General features: G+C 34.6%; 1 protein-coding gene across 1 annotated transcript; it reads right to left on the reverse strand.

The window, feature by feature from the left end:
• Positions 1 to 4,194: 4,194 nt before the first annotated feature.
• Positions 4,195 to 5,071, reverse strand: LOC119985505. Its single transcript, XM_038829795.1, has 3 exons — positions 4,746 to 5,071; positions 4,583 to 4,665; positions 4,195 to 4,463 (listed from the first exon to the last, which is right to left on the reverse strand). Exons 1-3 carry the CDS (start codon positions 5,069 to 5,071, stop codon positions 4,195 to 4,197), a joined length of 678 nt encoding a protein of 225 aa, XP_038685723.1.
• Positions 5,072 to 16,012: the final 10,941 nt, after the last annotated feature.

Here is a 16,012-nt window from a genome sequence, read left to right on the forward strand (position 1 = left end):
CTTTTATTCCTCCTCTAAAAGTCCTAATTATTTTTCTACATGATTAAAATGTGCAGGAGAGATGAGGCCGGCTATATTATCAATTCAAGAAATTAAAAATGACTTTTTTCAAAATATAATTTTAATTCAAGAAAATAAATTTCCAAACATTTTATTGTTCATGACCGTAGAGAATCCAAATTCATAGAGTAAAGGTTAGTTATAGACTAATTCTTTACTAAGCTTAGTCGTAACTAGCCTCAAGTTCACATTTCAGAGTATGGATTAGTCATAGACTAAGCCCATATTAGGTCTAGCCGCAACTAGGCTCGAATCAATCAAATGCCTGAATCAGTATAAAACCACCCATTTAGCTCAATCATCCCCTCAACTGGGTCAGGGTTGGGGGTAGCTATGTGCACATGTTAATTATATAAATTCCATGTATCATTTCATCTAATTCTCAACATAGCAAAAAATAGGTACATGAACAATCTTAAAAGCATCAATAATTTAAAACGAATTTACCCTTTTAATCGAAATCAAATGCTTTTCATTCTTCAAACTCAAAACAATATTCCAAAAAATACTTCACCAAAAATTTAACAATTCTATATCATTTTACACAAGTAAAGATATTTCCTTATAATATCACGTATTCAACCATAAAAAATAATTCAAAGTTATATATCCCATAAATGATTATTTTGCTTTTCCTAAACAATTCTTTCTTCAAATCGATTTCGCGAACTTAGAATCAAATGAAGTTTCCATATAATTTTTATAAGACGTTTTATAAAAGCTCAATTAAAATATTTAACATGTTACAGCACAAGGGCGCCTCACCTTATAGCTTCTACTAAATCCTTAAGCATGTGTTTTTCCTTTACATTTACCAAATACCAATTCAGGGCCCTCGTCCACTTGCCCTATTTAATTAAATAAATCAAAAACAACCCTAAGCCATTAATCAACACCAATCATACCCACACAAATTGTACCCTATTTAATTAAATAAATCAAAAACAACCCTAAGCCATTGATCAACACCAATCATAACCCATACAAATTGTACTAATCACCAAGTAACCCTTCTCACCAATCCATGCTCTTACCCCAATACACATTCTTAGTCTAATTTACATAGCATAAAACAATTTAATCGACAAAAGCTCAATATGGATAAATCAAAACTTATAGAACACCTAAAACTTTTTTTGAGAATCTGAATTTAATTCATGATGGAGCTACAACTCAAAGCCAAATACCAGCACTACCATGTACTACCTTGCACTTAAAGCATCTTTTAGCGTCATAATTTCACTTACTCTAATTCAAACGTATCTGGTTAATCAACAACATGAACCGAACTTTACGTTTAAATCAAATCTTGTTCCCACCTCTCCTCTATCTGTCTAAAAGAAACTAGAAATGCTAATTCTAAGAATAAACATGAAAACTAGATTGGGTTTTGTCCAATTGATTTACATCCTTTGTTTGTGCTCATCTATAACCTACACAAAAATCACATTGTGCTTATTTAACTTCGATTAATAAGGAAACTTACCAGAAAATAAATCCTTGAACACAACCTTGATCTGGTTTGATCCTCTATCACAACACCGAATAAATTAATGCCAACACTTTGCCTAACAAATCCTAATACCTGACAACACTACATATCAAATCAATTAAGGAATTGATATAAATCGGATCCTCAACTCTCGTTGATTGACAGAGACTACCAAGAGATTGCTGGATAATTGAGAGAAAACTCTCTTTTCAATTCTTCTTCAAGTACTTTCCATAATCGAAACAACAACAGAAAACCCTAAAGCACATGGGCCCAGGGTATAAAAAAGCGGCCCAACATAAAGAGGCCCAGAAAGAGTCAGTCCAACGGACCAAGATAGAAATAAAGCATAAAATAAATGCCAAAGTAAAAGCCCATGAAAATAAAACAAACACATAGATTATAGGTTCTTGCAATCAAGTTTATCCATGAATCTTAAAGCTTCTTGTTCTGCATAAGGAATCCATCTAATTCGAATACCATGTTAACCACACAAAAATAGAGTCATCCAAGAACCTTACCTTGTCTCTAACTCGTATATTACACTTCCAACACCTCAACATAGCTCTGAGATATTCCTTTTTAGAGAGTTTGTACAAGAACAATTCATGAAGAACATCACCCCTTTGATAGATCAATCCTTCATTAAATCCATCAACCCTTTGGAATGCCCAAACCTTCCCACATTCTATCCCACTACAATTCGTCTTTATTAAACTCATAACGTCCCTATTATGGCCTTGAATGAATCTCTTAAATTGTGACATAAACGAATAAACCGGTGTATACCTAAAATATATTCAAAAGGTTGTATCTGTAATAGGTGTTTGAACACTTACTCAAGGTATCCGAACAACTATACCTCGATTGATTACGTTTTGCCATGACTTTGAAAGACTGACATTCTGGGAGTAGCTATCCGGACAGCTCGAGTGCCATCCGGACACCACCTGTCCAACACTTACTGTAAAAACTACGGCCTAATTCATACTAAGCCCACTTAATTTTACCAATTTCAATTACAAATACAAATATATGTTCTACCACAAAAATTGAATTTTATTATTATTTATATTTAGTCAAAATGTTGTATATTTGACAGCATACATTTACATGTGGCGTTTTGTCATTGGTCATCAAATTTTTGGAATGTTACATTTCTCACCCCCTTAAAAGAATTTCATCCCCAAAATTCCTTATACGAAACTAGCCAAATAATTGTGGATGATTTTTGCGCTTTTCGTCTTTACGTTCCCTAGTCACTCCTCAAACATATCATTTCTCCATAATACCCGTACCAATAGAGTAATTTATGTACCTTGTCATCTTGAATCTCCATTAGCTTGGTCTTGAGTTTTAATTTGGGATCTAATTATACTGGTGGTTCTGTCAAAATGTGAGAAAGATAGACATACTTACTCAATTTGGATACATGAAACACATCATATAACGCTGACAACTTTGGGGGTAATGTCAATTGATATGCAACTGGACCAATTCTCTCGATAATCTCAAACGGTCTAAAATATCTGGGGCTCAGCTTCTTTCTTTTGTTATCCCTCATAACTCTTTTCCATGGTGATATTTTCAGAAAGACATGTTTGAAATTCTAAATCATGTTCCCGATGACTTCTCGTGTTTCTGTCGATCTCGAGCAGCTTTCAAATTTTCTTTCACCATTTTAATCTTGTCCACTGTCCATTCCATCGCTTCTTCACTTGCTGATAGTCGGTCGCCTTCCTCGTCCCAACATACAAGCATACGACACTTCCTACCATACAATGCTTCAAATGGTGTCATCATAATGCTTGAGTGATAATTGTTGTTGTAGGCGAACTCTACCAACTGAATGTATTTATCCCAAACACCTTGCAAATCTAATGTACAAGTCCTCAACATGTCCTCAAGCATTTGGATTTTCCTCTTAGATTCTCCATCCATCTGCGGATGATAAGTAGTGCTAAAAATCAATTTAGTTCCCAATGCTTTATGTAAGTGACCCAAGTTTAGAAGTAAATCTCGGATCTCGATCTGATACTATTGCCTTTAGAACATAGTGATATCTCACAATTTCATTTATATATAGCTATGCTAGTTTCTCCAAAGAATTTGTGGTCTTTATAGGTAGAAAATGAGCTGACTTGGTTAATCGATCAACTATTACCCATATAGCTATTTCGGGTCAACGACAATCCTATTACAAAATCCATTGTGATGTCTTCTCATTTTGCACTCGGGAATATGAGCTTGAGTCAAAACACCACTAGGACTTCTATGTTCGGCTTTTACTTGCTGATAGGTTAAACACTTTGACACATAATCTGCTATCTTTCTACTCATAGCTGGCCAAAAGTAATAAGGCCTTAAAGTCTGATACATCTTGGTCACTCCAGGATGTATCGAATATGGAGACAAATGTGTCTCTTCCATGATTCCTTATTCCTTGGAACCATTAATCTATCACCAAGTCTTAATGATCTTTCTTTAGCTATATGATAGATTTTATTTTCTCCGTTCTTTATAGCTTCATACCATCTCGCGTATCTAGTATCATTCAATTGTTCCGCCTTGATCTCATTATCCAATATTGGTCAAGTAGTAAAGTGAGCCATTACTTCCCCACCCTCAGTTTCACCTTCAATCTAAATCCCGGTCTTCAATAGTTCTATTTCAAGTTTAGTACTCGTTACTCCATATCTCTTCTTTCTTGGTTCTAACTCTGACTTCCTACTCAAAGCGTCAGCCACTACATTGGCCTTCCTAGGGTGAGACTCAATAGTATCATAATCCTTCAACATTTCCAGCCACCTACGTTGCCTCAAATTCAGCTCTCTTTGATCTAATAAATACTTCAAACTCTTATGATCAATGAAACTCGAAATCAGACACCATAAAGGTAGTGTCTCTAAATCTTTAAAGCAAATACTATCGCAGCCAATTCTAGGTCATAAGTCGGGTAATTTCCTTCATGTTTCTTCAATTGTCATGAGGCGTATGCAACCACCTTCCCATTATGCATCAACACACAACCTAGTCCTCTCTTCGAAGCGTCACTATACATATCATAATCCTCTTGTTCATTTGAAAGTATCAAAACCAGTGAGTTAGTCAATCTGCATTGCATACGTTTTTAATTTCCTTTCTCAACAACTTAGTCATTAGGGATGCGATAATTGAAAAATTATCCACGAACCTTCGATAATATACAGCTAATCCCAAGAAACTCCTAACCTCCGTAGGATTCTTCGAGGTTTCCCATCGTTCCATAGCCTTCATTGTTGCATTGTCAACCGTTACTCCTTGAGCGGAGATTACATGTCTTAAAAATGCCACTTGTTCTAGCCATAATTCACACTTGCTCAACTTAGCATATAATTGATGTTCTCTCAAGGTTTCCAATATAATCTGTAAATGTCTTGCATGAGCATCAATCGTCTTTGAATAGATAAGTATGTCGTCAATGAATACAACAACGAACTTGTCTAAATACAGTCGAAACACTTTATTCATAAGATCCATAAATGCGGCTGGCACATTGGTTAGCCCAAAAAGCATCACCAAAAATTCATAATGACCATACCTTGAACGAAGAACCGATTGAACGAAGAACCGATTTATCTACATCAGATCTTTTTATCCTCAATTGGTGATATCCCGACCTCAAATCAATCTTTGAAAACACAATCGATCCTCTTAACTAGTAGAAATAAATCATCTATACTCGGTAATGGATATTAATTCTTAATTGTTAGCTTATTTAACCTCCTATAATCTACACATAATCGCAGTGACCCATCTTTCTTTTTCACAAATAACACTATAGCACCCCATGGTGACATACTGGGCCAGATAAATCCTTTGTCTATTAACTCATGTAATTGAACGTTAAACACTTTCAGCTCAGCAGGTGCTATGCGTTATGGCGGCAAAGATACCGACTTCGTTTCAATTCCAAATCTATTGCAAAGTCAATTTCTTGTACTGGCGGTAATCCTGACAACTCTTCAAGAAATACGTCAGGAAAATCCACCACAATAGGAATACTCTCCAATCTAGGCTCATTAGCCTCCTTATTCAATACATATTAGCCTCCTTATTCAATACATAAGCCAAATAGGCTACACATCCCTTCTTTGCCAATCGTGTCGTCTCAACAACAGTTGCTAAACAACTTAACAAAACTCTTCTTTCTCCTACAAAAATCATCGTAGGCTTATCAGGGCTCAGGATAATTACTTCCTTCATGAGGCAATCGAATTTCACTTTATGTGACTCTAACCAATCCATACCTACTATTACATCGTAATCGGATATTTGGGTAGATATCAAATCAATTACGAAAGGTTCTCCTTCAATTCTCAACAAACAATTTCTAGATATTCTCATCAACGTCACTGTCGTGCCAAAAGCAAATGTGACTTCCATCTTATCATTTAACCACCCTAACTCAATATCAACATGCTTTGAAATGGTAGCTTCATGATTAAACAGTTGCATCGTACCTGTGATAAGGTCTTCAGAGGTTTGCACCTCATCTCTTGTCGCTACATTGATTTGGGGTCTGCCTACTCGGCTTGCCTCCCCTTGATTATTTCCACCTCGTCCATTTTCGGATTCTCTAGCCTCGGACTGTTCCTCTATTGATTTCACTACTGAACACTTCTTTGTCCCACGGAGAAACTTCCCTGGTTATTACGGCAGTCACTCTAGTAGTGCCCCTTTCTCCCGCATTTAAAACTTCAATATAAGGGAAGAAAGTTGTCCTTCTACTCTGGATGTAACTACTAGATCATCTGCCTCTGTTTTGATTTCCTCTTCCCATGCTTCCTCTGCCATAACCTTGTGTTCCCAGTTGAACCACAGTTATTCCTAAATGACCTTGTATTATTTTCAGAATAGTTACCCCTACAGGATTGGCTTGACCCTAAATAGTCACCTTTTTTGGAGTTTTGGCTACTCAGGCCCCACCTGTATTTCTTTCTTCCTGGGACGAGTCCTTCCCTTTTAATGACCGCCTCAACAATATAGGCCTTTCTTAGCAATGTTTGAAAATCTACCCACTCAAATGGTTTAGTATAGTCTTGAATGTCCTCACAAAGTCCATGCTCAAACTTTCTACATTTAGCTTCCTCTGAGACAAATATTTCAACATAGAACTGTAGTAGTTCTTGAAATTTTTGTAGATATTCATACATAGTCATCCCTTTTTGTTTGAACACAAATAAATCACTTACTTGCTTGTCCACATAGCTCGAGGGATAGAACAATTTCTTGAATTGTATGGTGAAGTCCTTCCAAGTGATTCCTACCTGATTCTATTGTCTTTCCCTGTAAAGGGTCCACCACCTGAAAGCATGTCCTTGTAATAGGAAACTAAAAAATTCCAACTTCTTGGCATCATTCACATTTGACCATTTTCAATGCCCTTTCAACATTTCTAAGTCATGACTCAGCTTCGGTGGGATTTTTAGTCCCGTGGAATTGTTTCACGCCAAATTTCAAAAATCATTCGTACGACACCTCCCTTTCTCCAACCTTAGGTGTAAGTGACAACTTTTACTATCGCTTTCACCAAGTTTAAAATTTTAGTTTCCCTGTCAATCCTTGTGGGCTATTGTGCAATCGTATCCCCATATATCTCAGTAGGGGGATCTTCAAGGTCCAACTCGTCCATCATTTCACTAACCACCGCCTCATTCACAACATCATACAAGTTGTTGTTCCAGCTTCTTTAGGTCTTACTTGAACATTACTCTTCTCTACTTCATCTTCTGAAAATCCATGGTAGGAGTCTTCTTCTAGTGGTAGGTTAGCGAATTCATCTTCCTCCGGAACATAGTATGGATCATCATCACTATCTTCATAATCCACCAATAGTGGATTTGTTTGAGGCATCTCTTTTGGATCCACTTGATCCTCATTGGATGAATAACGATGATTACAGGTATTGGGGCGTCTAGATATTTTACAATCCAAACATGTCATGGGTAAATTATCTTATCTACCAAACACTATAATAAGGTTTTATAAATCACTCCATTTTATTTATAACATCAAGCACATAATATCCAACATGATTTCATAATTCAAACTTTTATTATATATATTAAACGATTTTAGACATATACTTAAAATTTCTTTATTCAACAATGATTAAAATAACTATCTAATCCTCATCTATCCCACTAACTTCCCCATATGTAGGATCATCCACTAAGGGATTATCTCCTAAAAGATCATCCTCTATGGGAACCCCTAAAATGCATCCTCAACTGGATCTTCTTCTTCTGAGTTTTCTTCTTTGTTGCCTCCTTGTTGTCCCTCCAGCATTTCCACATAGGTTTGCATCTCATTCAGGTTAGCTATCATAATTTGGTTATGTTGTTGCAAGCCATCCACTTACTCCTCCAGTTGAGTGCTCCTCTTCTCCAGTTGGGTATTCCTTCCCTGTTGCAACTTCTTCTCTCTTTCTAGGTTTTAGACCTCTCTCGCAAGCCTTTGCTCGATCTCCTTCAATTGGAAAATATAGCCTTTGAGCCTTATTTCCTCCATAATCTTGTGGTCCACAATCTTGTGGTACAACTATTTCTCGAGCCTCATCGTCTTGCTCCAGTTAAGGTCTTCAATCACGACATTGACATGTCGCTTGATTTCCTCAATCATGAATCCGACAGCATGATCATAATACTCATGAGTCTCCGAAACTTTTTTCCCTACCACTCTAAAAGCGTGTGTAGGGGTGGTACTTTCACCCCTTAGGATCACACTCATAGCTCTAAATCTCATGTCGGCTCACTCGAGTTCTAATGATATACCGGATCCTCATAGCCCAGCTTCCTAACCAAGTCATCAAGGATCCTTCCTCGATTCAGTACAACTCGTTGTTCGTCCATTTCACCTATCACCAAAATTTCACCCAATGACTCAATCAGACTCCAACATAAATTCATAAATCCTAAATGTCATAAATCCTTTTTTTCTTAGTTTTTCTACTACCATCCTTTTAAGCTTTGCTCCAATACCAAAAATGTGACACCCCTATTTTAAGGTGCCACATGACACGTTAAACTGACCAAAAGTAAACCTCGTGACCTTTGACCCATCCACCGTAAGCCTTATCGAACAAAATTAAATAAACACAACCTTAAATGTTAAATTTATATCATATTGTTACAATATTTCAAGTCTAAACAAACTTAACATAAATAAATTCTTAACGCCCTCCATCTTTAAGGCCACGTCCTCTTTGATTCCTCCTCCAAAATTCATGATTATTTTTCTATACGATTGAAATGTGCAGGAGAGGTCAGATCGGCTATATTATTAGTTCAAGAAATTAATGTATATTTTTTCAAAATATATTTTTAATTCAAGAAAATAAATTTCCAAATATCTCAAAATTTACTGTTCATAGAGTAATCCCTTACTAGGCCTAGTCATAACTAGCCTCAAGTTCACATTTCAAAGTATGGATTAGTCATAGACTAAGCCCATACTAAGTCTAACCACAACTAGCCTTGAATCAATCAATAACAAATGCCATATAAGTACCATTTTGACAACTTATGGACACATAGATCCACCTTAATACCCCGTATTTTGTGAGTCCGTTAAAACGGATAAGTGTCCTTAGTAGTAATATCTATTAAGCCACATAGGGTTCTAGAGATTATAATTGTAAATTTAGAAATATTAAAACGAAATGGATTTAATCATAAGAATATTCAATGGAATAGATGATGGTAGAATTGTAATTATACAAGTGACAGATATGTAAATTCTAGAAATTGAAGGACAGGATAGTCTTTTGAAAAAGAAAAAAAATAAAACTGAAATAAAATCAAAATTTATGAAATAAATCTAAATCGATTAAGTTAGAAAAATAAAAGACAAAACCTAATTAGATGTGCTCTCACAGTAAGCCACAACACAAGCCTCCTTTAGTCTTCTTGCTCTTTCGTGACCAGCTGCACGACAACCCCTTCCTCCACCACAATGAGTAACTTCCAACCACCCTAGAGATGCCGACTAGCCGTCACCACCAGCCAAGACCATCCACATATTTGATTTCCTCCTCTGGTTCCCTAAATCAAGAGATTTGAACTCCCTTCTTTGATCTTGCTTGGGTTTACAACAAAGGGGAATTTGACACTTGAATCTGTTTCTTTTTGTCTATTAGGAACTATCTTTGAAGGTCTCTACAAGTTGGTAAGAACTACACTTGGTATCGGAGCTTTAGGTTCTAGTGTCCTAGCTTTGTGTGTCTATGGGCTACACTATGCGTCTCCACAGCCGGTACGTAAGTTCAATATTGGTCATGTAGTCTGAATTATTAATACTATATTTGGTTCTGATACTTATGTTCCTAGAGTTAGACGCAAGTTCTATTTGTGTTATAGTTGTAAGTTGTTAGTGAATTATGCTGTAAGTTATTGTGCTATACTCTTAGTTATGTATTGTTAGTGAAATATGCTATGTTTATATGTTAAATATACATTCAACTTGACTAAAAAGTTGTGTGTATAGTTATTGTTAGAGGTTTAAAGATGCCCATGAAAATGGTTAATCAAGAAAAAAAAATTATTTGGTGGTGTGATGAACAAGAAAGTGTTATCCACACTCCTTGGTTCATAAAGTTAAATAAAATACCAAAATTTTACGATATTAATGGCATCCAAAGTAATAGTAATCTTGCTCGATGAAAAGGGTTCTATGTTATGTGTCTTGATTGATAAGTATGTGTCTTACCGAAAGAATGATAAATTGATAATTTTCGGTGACCACGTCAACCTAATGACGATAAGTCAAAAAATGGGTTGGACTTAAGGTTTTAGAATTTTATGGATGCTTCATAGTAATTAAGAAGTATGAGAAATTTTTAATATTTAAGTTTAAGTTGTGAAACCAAAACTCAAGAGTATTGGGTATGTGGTATGTAACATACATGTTGAGGTATGCAGTTAAATCCTAGAAAAGTTGGAAAGAAAATTTTACGAAAAGTTGATCTTTAAGTTAATGAGTTTAAAGTTGTTAAGTGGTAGAAAAATGGGGAAAGTGTATTGTGAGATCCTTGGTCCTACTAAGATCTAAGAGTGGGTAAGTAACTCCTAGTGAGAATTGAGAAATTTCAAAGATCACTAAGTTGTGTGGATGGTAATATATGTCATAAATGATTAAAGAAAAATTTTTAATACTCAAAGTAAATTTGTGAGTGTTGGATGTTGTGGTGACCAATGGAGTTGTTTAGAGATTAGTGCACTTTATGTCAAGAGAATGATCTTAATTGTAATGCAGTAAATCTCTAAGTAATAGTATGATGTTCTTGATTAAGAACGCCACGTGAGAAATTAATGTTTAAATGTTAGTGGAAATTATGTCTATTTAAGTGACGATCATGTAACTAAATGTCTTTGATGATGAAAGTGTAGTTGTGAAATGCTAGAAGCATATTGAAGTTTTTAGATATAGATGAATCCTTATATCTTGAACTTGTGGAGAGGTTCTCGCGTAAGTTGCTAATATTGTAAAATATGACATATTAATAGAAAATCAAAGAAATTGTTGAAGTTGTTCACTTGTGAATGTATGTTAAAGGAACATTTGAATACTAGTGAAAGTTGTAAAGGTATGGTGTATAGTGAAGTTGAAAATTTGTATGGTGAATGTAAAAGGTAAGGTGGATGATATGAAACATATATGTTGAGTTTAGATTAACTTTGTCGATCACATTGATTATTATGGAAGACATGTATGTTTATGGTTGCATACAACTTTTTGGTAATTTGTGCTAGTTAGAAATATTTAGTGTAAGTTCTCAAATTTGTTATTGAAGACATTTTTACTCAATTATGTGGATTTATAAATTAATTATTTAAGTGGTATTTGTGATGTCATGATTGGAGTATGATGGTTATGGTGTATCAAATATTGTTTTTAAAGGATAATTGTTTCCAAGGGTTTGATTGATGATCTTATTGTAATTAAGGTTGTGGGATTTTGATAATATGGGTAAAGTAGTAACTCCTTAGTGGATAATCTATCATACAATAGGCTTGGATCTTCATCGTTTCAGCAGTACTCGGTGATTCTTCTTCTATAGGAAGGTATATAGAATGAATGTTACACGTGATATATTATGGTATATTACAATAATGATGATTATATTTTGGATACAATTTTTTTTCTAGAGGGCAATAATAATTAACTAATATTTTAAAGTAGTAGTGTTAATTTGGGTGATTGTTGACCGATTGACACAATTTGCTCACTTTTTGGTGATAAGGAAAATTGATCATCTCTTTTCTCATTAATTATGAAATTATTTGGGCATTGCTTGGCGCATCTATTGACTCAGTTTGACAATGTCTGTTTTCTTCGTTTTCATTGGCAAATTTGTTAATTCTGTGGGTTTTTCCTTCAAGCTAGTTAGAGAGATCATGTGCTGCTTTAATTAGTTCTAGATTTCAAATTAAAGAAAAAAAATATGTTTGCTGAGTTTCATGGCTTGTGTTAAATACTACATAGGAAAAGAAATGTTGTTAACTTTCATGTATTGTAATTAACTTTGAACTAGTTTTTATCGAATTTGCAAAAAAATTGTTGGCGGTAACTTATAAAATGTCTAGGTATTATAAATTTAAAGATAAAATAAATATTTTATGAGAAGCATAACTAAGTTTCCCTATAATTTTGTGTTATGTGATTGCTCTAAACAAATTTTAAGGTGGTGTTAGTACTAACACGTATTTTGTTTATGTTCCTTGTGAGTGCCTTCCTTGGGTAGTGAATACTATCAAATTTTTATTGTACATGCTACTGAAAGTTAGTTATACTTTATTTGCAGAAAGTTTTAACTGTCAAAATGTTACTTGACATCGTTAGAGTCTATTTTTCATTGCATAATGCAAATAGTAGACATTTTGTTTCATTCTACTGGCCGTATTGGTTTAGTTGCTTTATTGCTTTTGCACGAATTCAATAATGAAATGGTTGATCATACCGTCTATAAAAATAATAATAAAGAAATGTATTGAGGGATTTAGGACTAGGAACATAAACTGCCTCACATATGATACCTTCCTTTTTGTTGTTGTTGTTTGGTCACTTATAAAACTGTTGCATGTCTTTAGCTATGGGCTTTCTATTACTCTCAAGATTAGTTGGGTTTGACTCAAAGCTCCTCTGTTTTTTATTTTTTTTAAATTGATCTCCGGTCTAGCTTATGAGTTTACAAGTTATTAAGTGTGCATAAGAATGACTCATCATAAAATGAACTGACATTGGATCTTTTGGACCAGAATTGAGAATGAAATTTCTCGTGACATTTTATTTTGAGGTTTGGAGTGTTTGATCGCATGGACATCATGTCCTACTATTTCGTGATAATTTAGAAATGTGTCATGCCCTAGTGTTTATCAAAATACTCATAGCACAAGTGAACTAAAAGTTTCTTAGTGAAATTTTGAAAATGAAATTTTTGTTTAGTGGGAAGAATGTTACTCCCCTAGTACCTGCAGTTCTTGTGTGTTTATGAATTCTTAAGTAGCAACATGTTGTTTTATGTGCCATTTTTTTTTGCGGACATTTAACGTTTGCGAGTAGTATAAATTTTGAGGACGAAATTTTTGTTTAGTGGGGAAGAATGTTACACTCGAGTATTTGCAATTCCTATATGTTTATGAACTCTTGACTAGTGAACATATGGTGTTATGTAGTGTTACTTACAAGTATTTAAGTTTAGATAGTTGTATAAAATTCGAGGAAGAAATTTTTTTGTTTACTGGGAAAGGATGTTACACCCTAATGCTTGCAATTATTGTGTGTTGTGAATCCTTGAGTAGTAAGCATGTAGTGTTGTGCACGGTTAGTTACACGTGTTTAAGTTTAGAAAGTTGGATAAATTTCGAGGACGAAATTTTATTAAGTGGGGAAGAATGTAATACCCCGTATTTTGTTAATCCGTTAAAATGGACAAGTGTCCCTAGAAGTAATATCCATTGAGGCACATAGGGTTATAGAGATTATAATTGTAAATTTAGAAATATTAAAATGAAATGGATTTAATCATAAGAATATTCAATTGAATAGATGATGGCAAAATTGTAATTATACAAGTGGCAGATATGTAAATTTTAGAAATTGAAGGACATGATAGTCTTTTGAAAAAGAAACAAAAAATAAACTGAAATAAAATCAGAATTTATGAAATAAATTTGAATCGATTAAGTTAAAAAAAAAAAAAAAAAACACAAGTCTCCTCTATAAATCCTTTATGTTTGTCCACCATAAATCCTTTATGTTTGTCCACTTGAGACTTCTTCAAAGGTCTCTATATGCTTGGGTAAGTATTATGATCCCAATAGATACATGTTTAGTTGGAAATTGTTATATTACAATTTTAGGGTTTTTAAACCAATTTGGGGTTTTTGTTAAATTAGTACTAGACTTGACATATTAAACATTGATTTGTTATTTTTCAATAGGTTTAGTCATTGGATAGTACTTGACGCTTATTGCTTAATGACATGGATTTAATTGCAAGCGCACAAATCGCACAAGTAATAAAGAGGTGAGTAAATTATCGTTTCCACTAGGGATGTGTTGGCAATAGAAATCAACGTCAAACTAGTAACAACTATGCAAATTGGGGAAAGGTTTCGTGGTTTGTTTTGATTTTTAACTAAACTAATTTAAAAAGAACAAAGACAAATCAAACACAAGTATGAAATCAAGGATGGAAAGCACTAGGGTACTTAACGTCACCTCACCTATCCAATTCAATTCCCTTGGTCCCTTAATCCCTAATTCCTCTCTCTATAATGACAATCGATTTCTCAACCTATTCAATGTTCTATTCCTACATACATCAAACGTATTTTCAACATAAATCCATGTTATTCCTAACAATCGGATTAATATATCAAAAACTCATTAAGAACTATGGAAATCATTTAGCGATTGCATAAGTCACAAACCTATATTCCTATGGTTCATGCACCCTATGTCATCTATGGCTTGAGGCAAACCCTAGATATCTCCTTCCGGTGTCAATCTAAGCAACAAATCAATTGAATGATCGCCAAACATTCAAAAGCATTAATCACACCCATAGACAATCAAGAGAGAGAGAGAAATCAAGAAATAAATAAACCAAGTTTATTGAATCTTCAAGGTTTGGTTACATTAAGTCCCTAGTAAGAAATCTAGCCACTCATGGAAGCAAAATACATCATTAAACAAAGGATATCAACCATAGAAACTAGGATAGAAAAGGAGAGAGAAAACCCCCTTGTAGACCCTGTTCTTCTCCAAGCTCCAATGGTGGCTCCAAGCTCTCCAATGGTGGTAGAATGAAACCCAGCTCCAAGAACTCCTCCAAAACCCTATTTTATCCCCTTTTATACTTCCCCAAACTCTTATGTCGTTTTCAAAACAAGTTGGGGTCGTTTTGGCTTAAAAACACGTGAATTCTGAACTTTTTCGCGAAACTGTGAGTGTTGTGAATAGTACCTCCGATCGATCGGGCATATTTCTGATCGATCGGAAATACAATCTGCCTCCACGATTTTTTGGGTATTTTGGCAGGTCCGATCGATCGGAAATCAGTTCTGGATTCCAAATCTTCATTTTGTACTTTTTTCCTCCCTTTCTTGCCTTGACACCTACAATATGCAAATATACTTTTCTTAGGCAATATCAACTCTTAATCAACTCAAAATGGGATGAACTCATGTGTAAAGGATGTGCAAATGTATGTATATATTTGACACATCAAACATCCCCACACTTAACCTTTGCTCGTCCTCGAGCAAATTGAGAATGAATAAAGAAGGGAAAGAGTATTTTCCGTTAAGCTCAAATGAAAAATAAAACAGCTAAGATCTACTCTAATAAGTAACTAATCTATTCCACTTTCGTAGGGCTCACGATGACACTTAGCATGTGCCACAAGCCTTTAAACCTCTAGGTGCCCCTAGTAGGAGGAGTTGTGTCTCCTGAGGGTTTACCAGAATGATACCCACAAACATTAAACAACTTCAATGCCAAAATTCATGTCATCAACAAGAGTATAAAATGGATTCTCAATTGCAAACTTATCCACACTAACAAACCAAACATTAGGGCATTCAAATCAATAAAAGCACTCCTTCAAGAATCTTATCTCATCCACTTTGCTTATAAATTCAAGAAATGATGCACATAATAGATTTCACTTGATATTTGGCTTCAAAGTGACATAAACAATGGTCATGTAGTCTTCCAAAAACAATAAGAATCAAAAGGCAAATACATTGAGCATTTATTCAAACTTCATTCTTATTCATTTTTTTTTCTTTTTCATCTCAAAGGTGACTTGTGCAATGTTCAACCTCCTTAAGCTTTCTAAATGACCCATGTAACGAGCTTTCGACCAATGACTCCCAATCCAGTTGGCATAGGGCACTAGGTGTTAAGACACCC

The sequence above is a fragment of the Tripterygium wilfordii genome, chromosome 19, assembly GCF_013401445.1.
Source record: "Tripterygium wilfordii isolate XIE 37 chromosome 19, ASM1340144v1, whole genome shotgun sequence".
In the NCBI taxonomy this organism is placed as follows: domain Eukaryota; kingdom Viridiplantae; phylum Streptophyta; class Magnoliopsida; order Celastrales; family Celastraceae; genus Tripterygium; species Tripterygium wilfordii.

Bases quoted from the DNA above. Each gene is read 5' to 3' on its own strand.
- LOC119985505 (XM_038829795.1), bottom strand. From the start codon at position 5,071: ATGGATCTTATGAATAAAGTGTTTCGACTGTATTTAGACAAGTTCGTT. The intron at 4,666-4,745 runs GTTCGTGGATAA...TATGCAATGCAG, and splicing joins TTAGCTGTATATTATCGAAG to ATTGACTAACTCACTGGTTT. The intron at 4,464-4,582 runs GTTGTGTGTTGA...TTTGCTTTAAAG, and splicing joins CGCTTCGAAGAGAGGACTAG to ATTTAGAGACACTACCTTTA.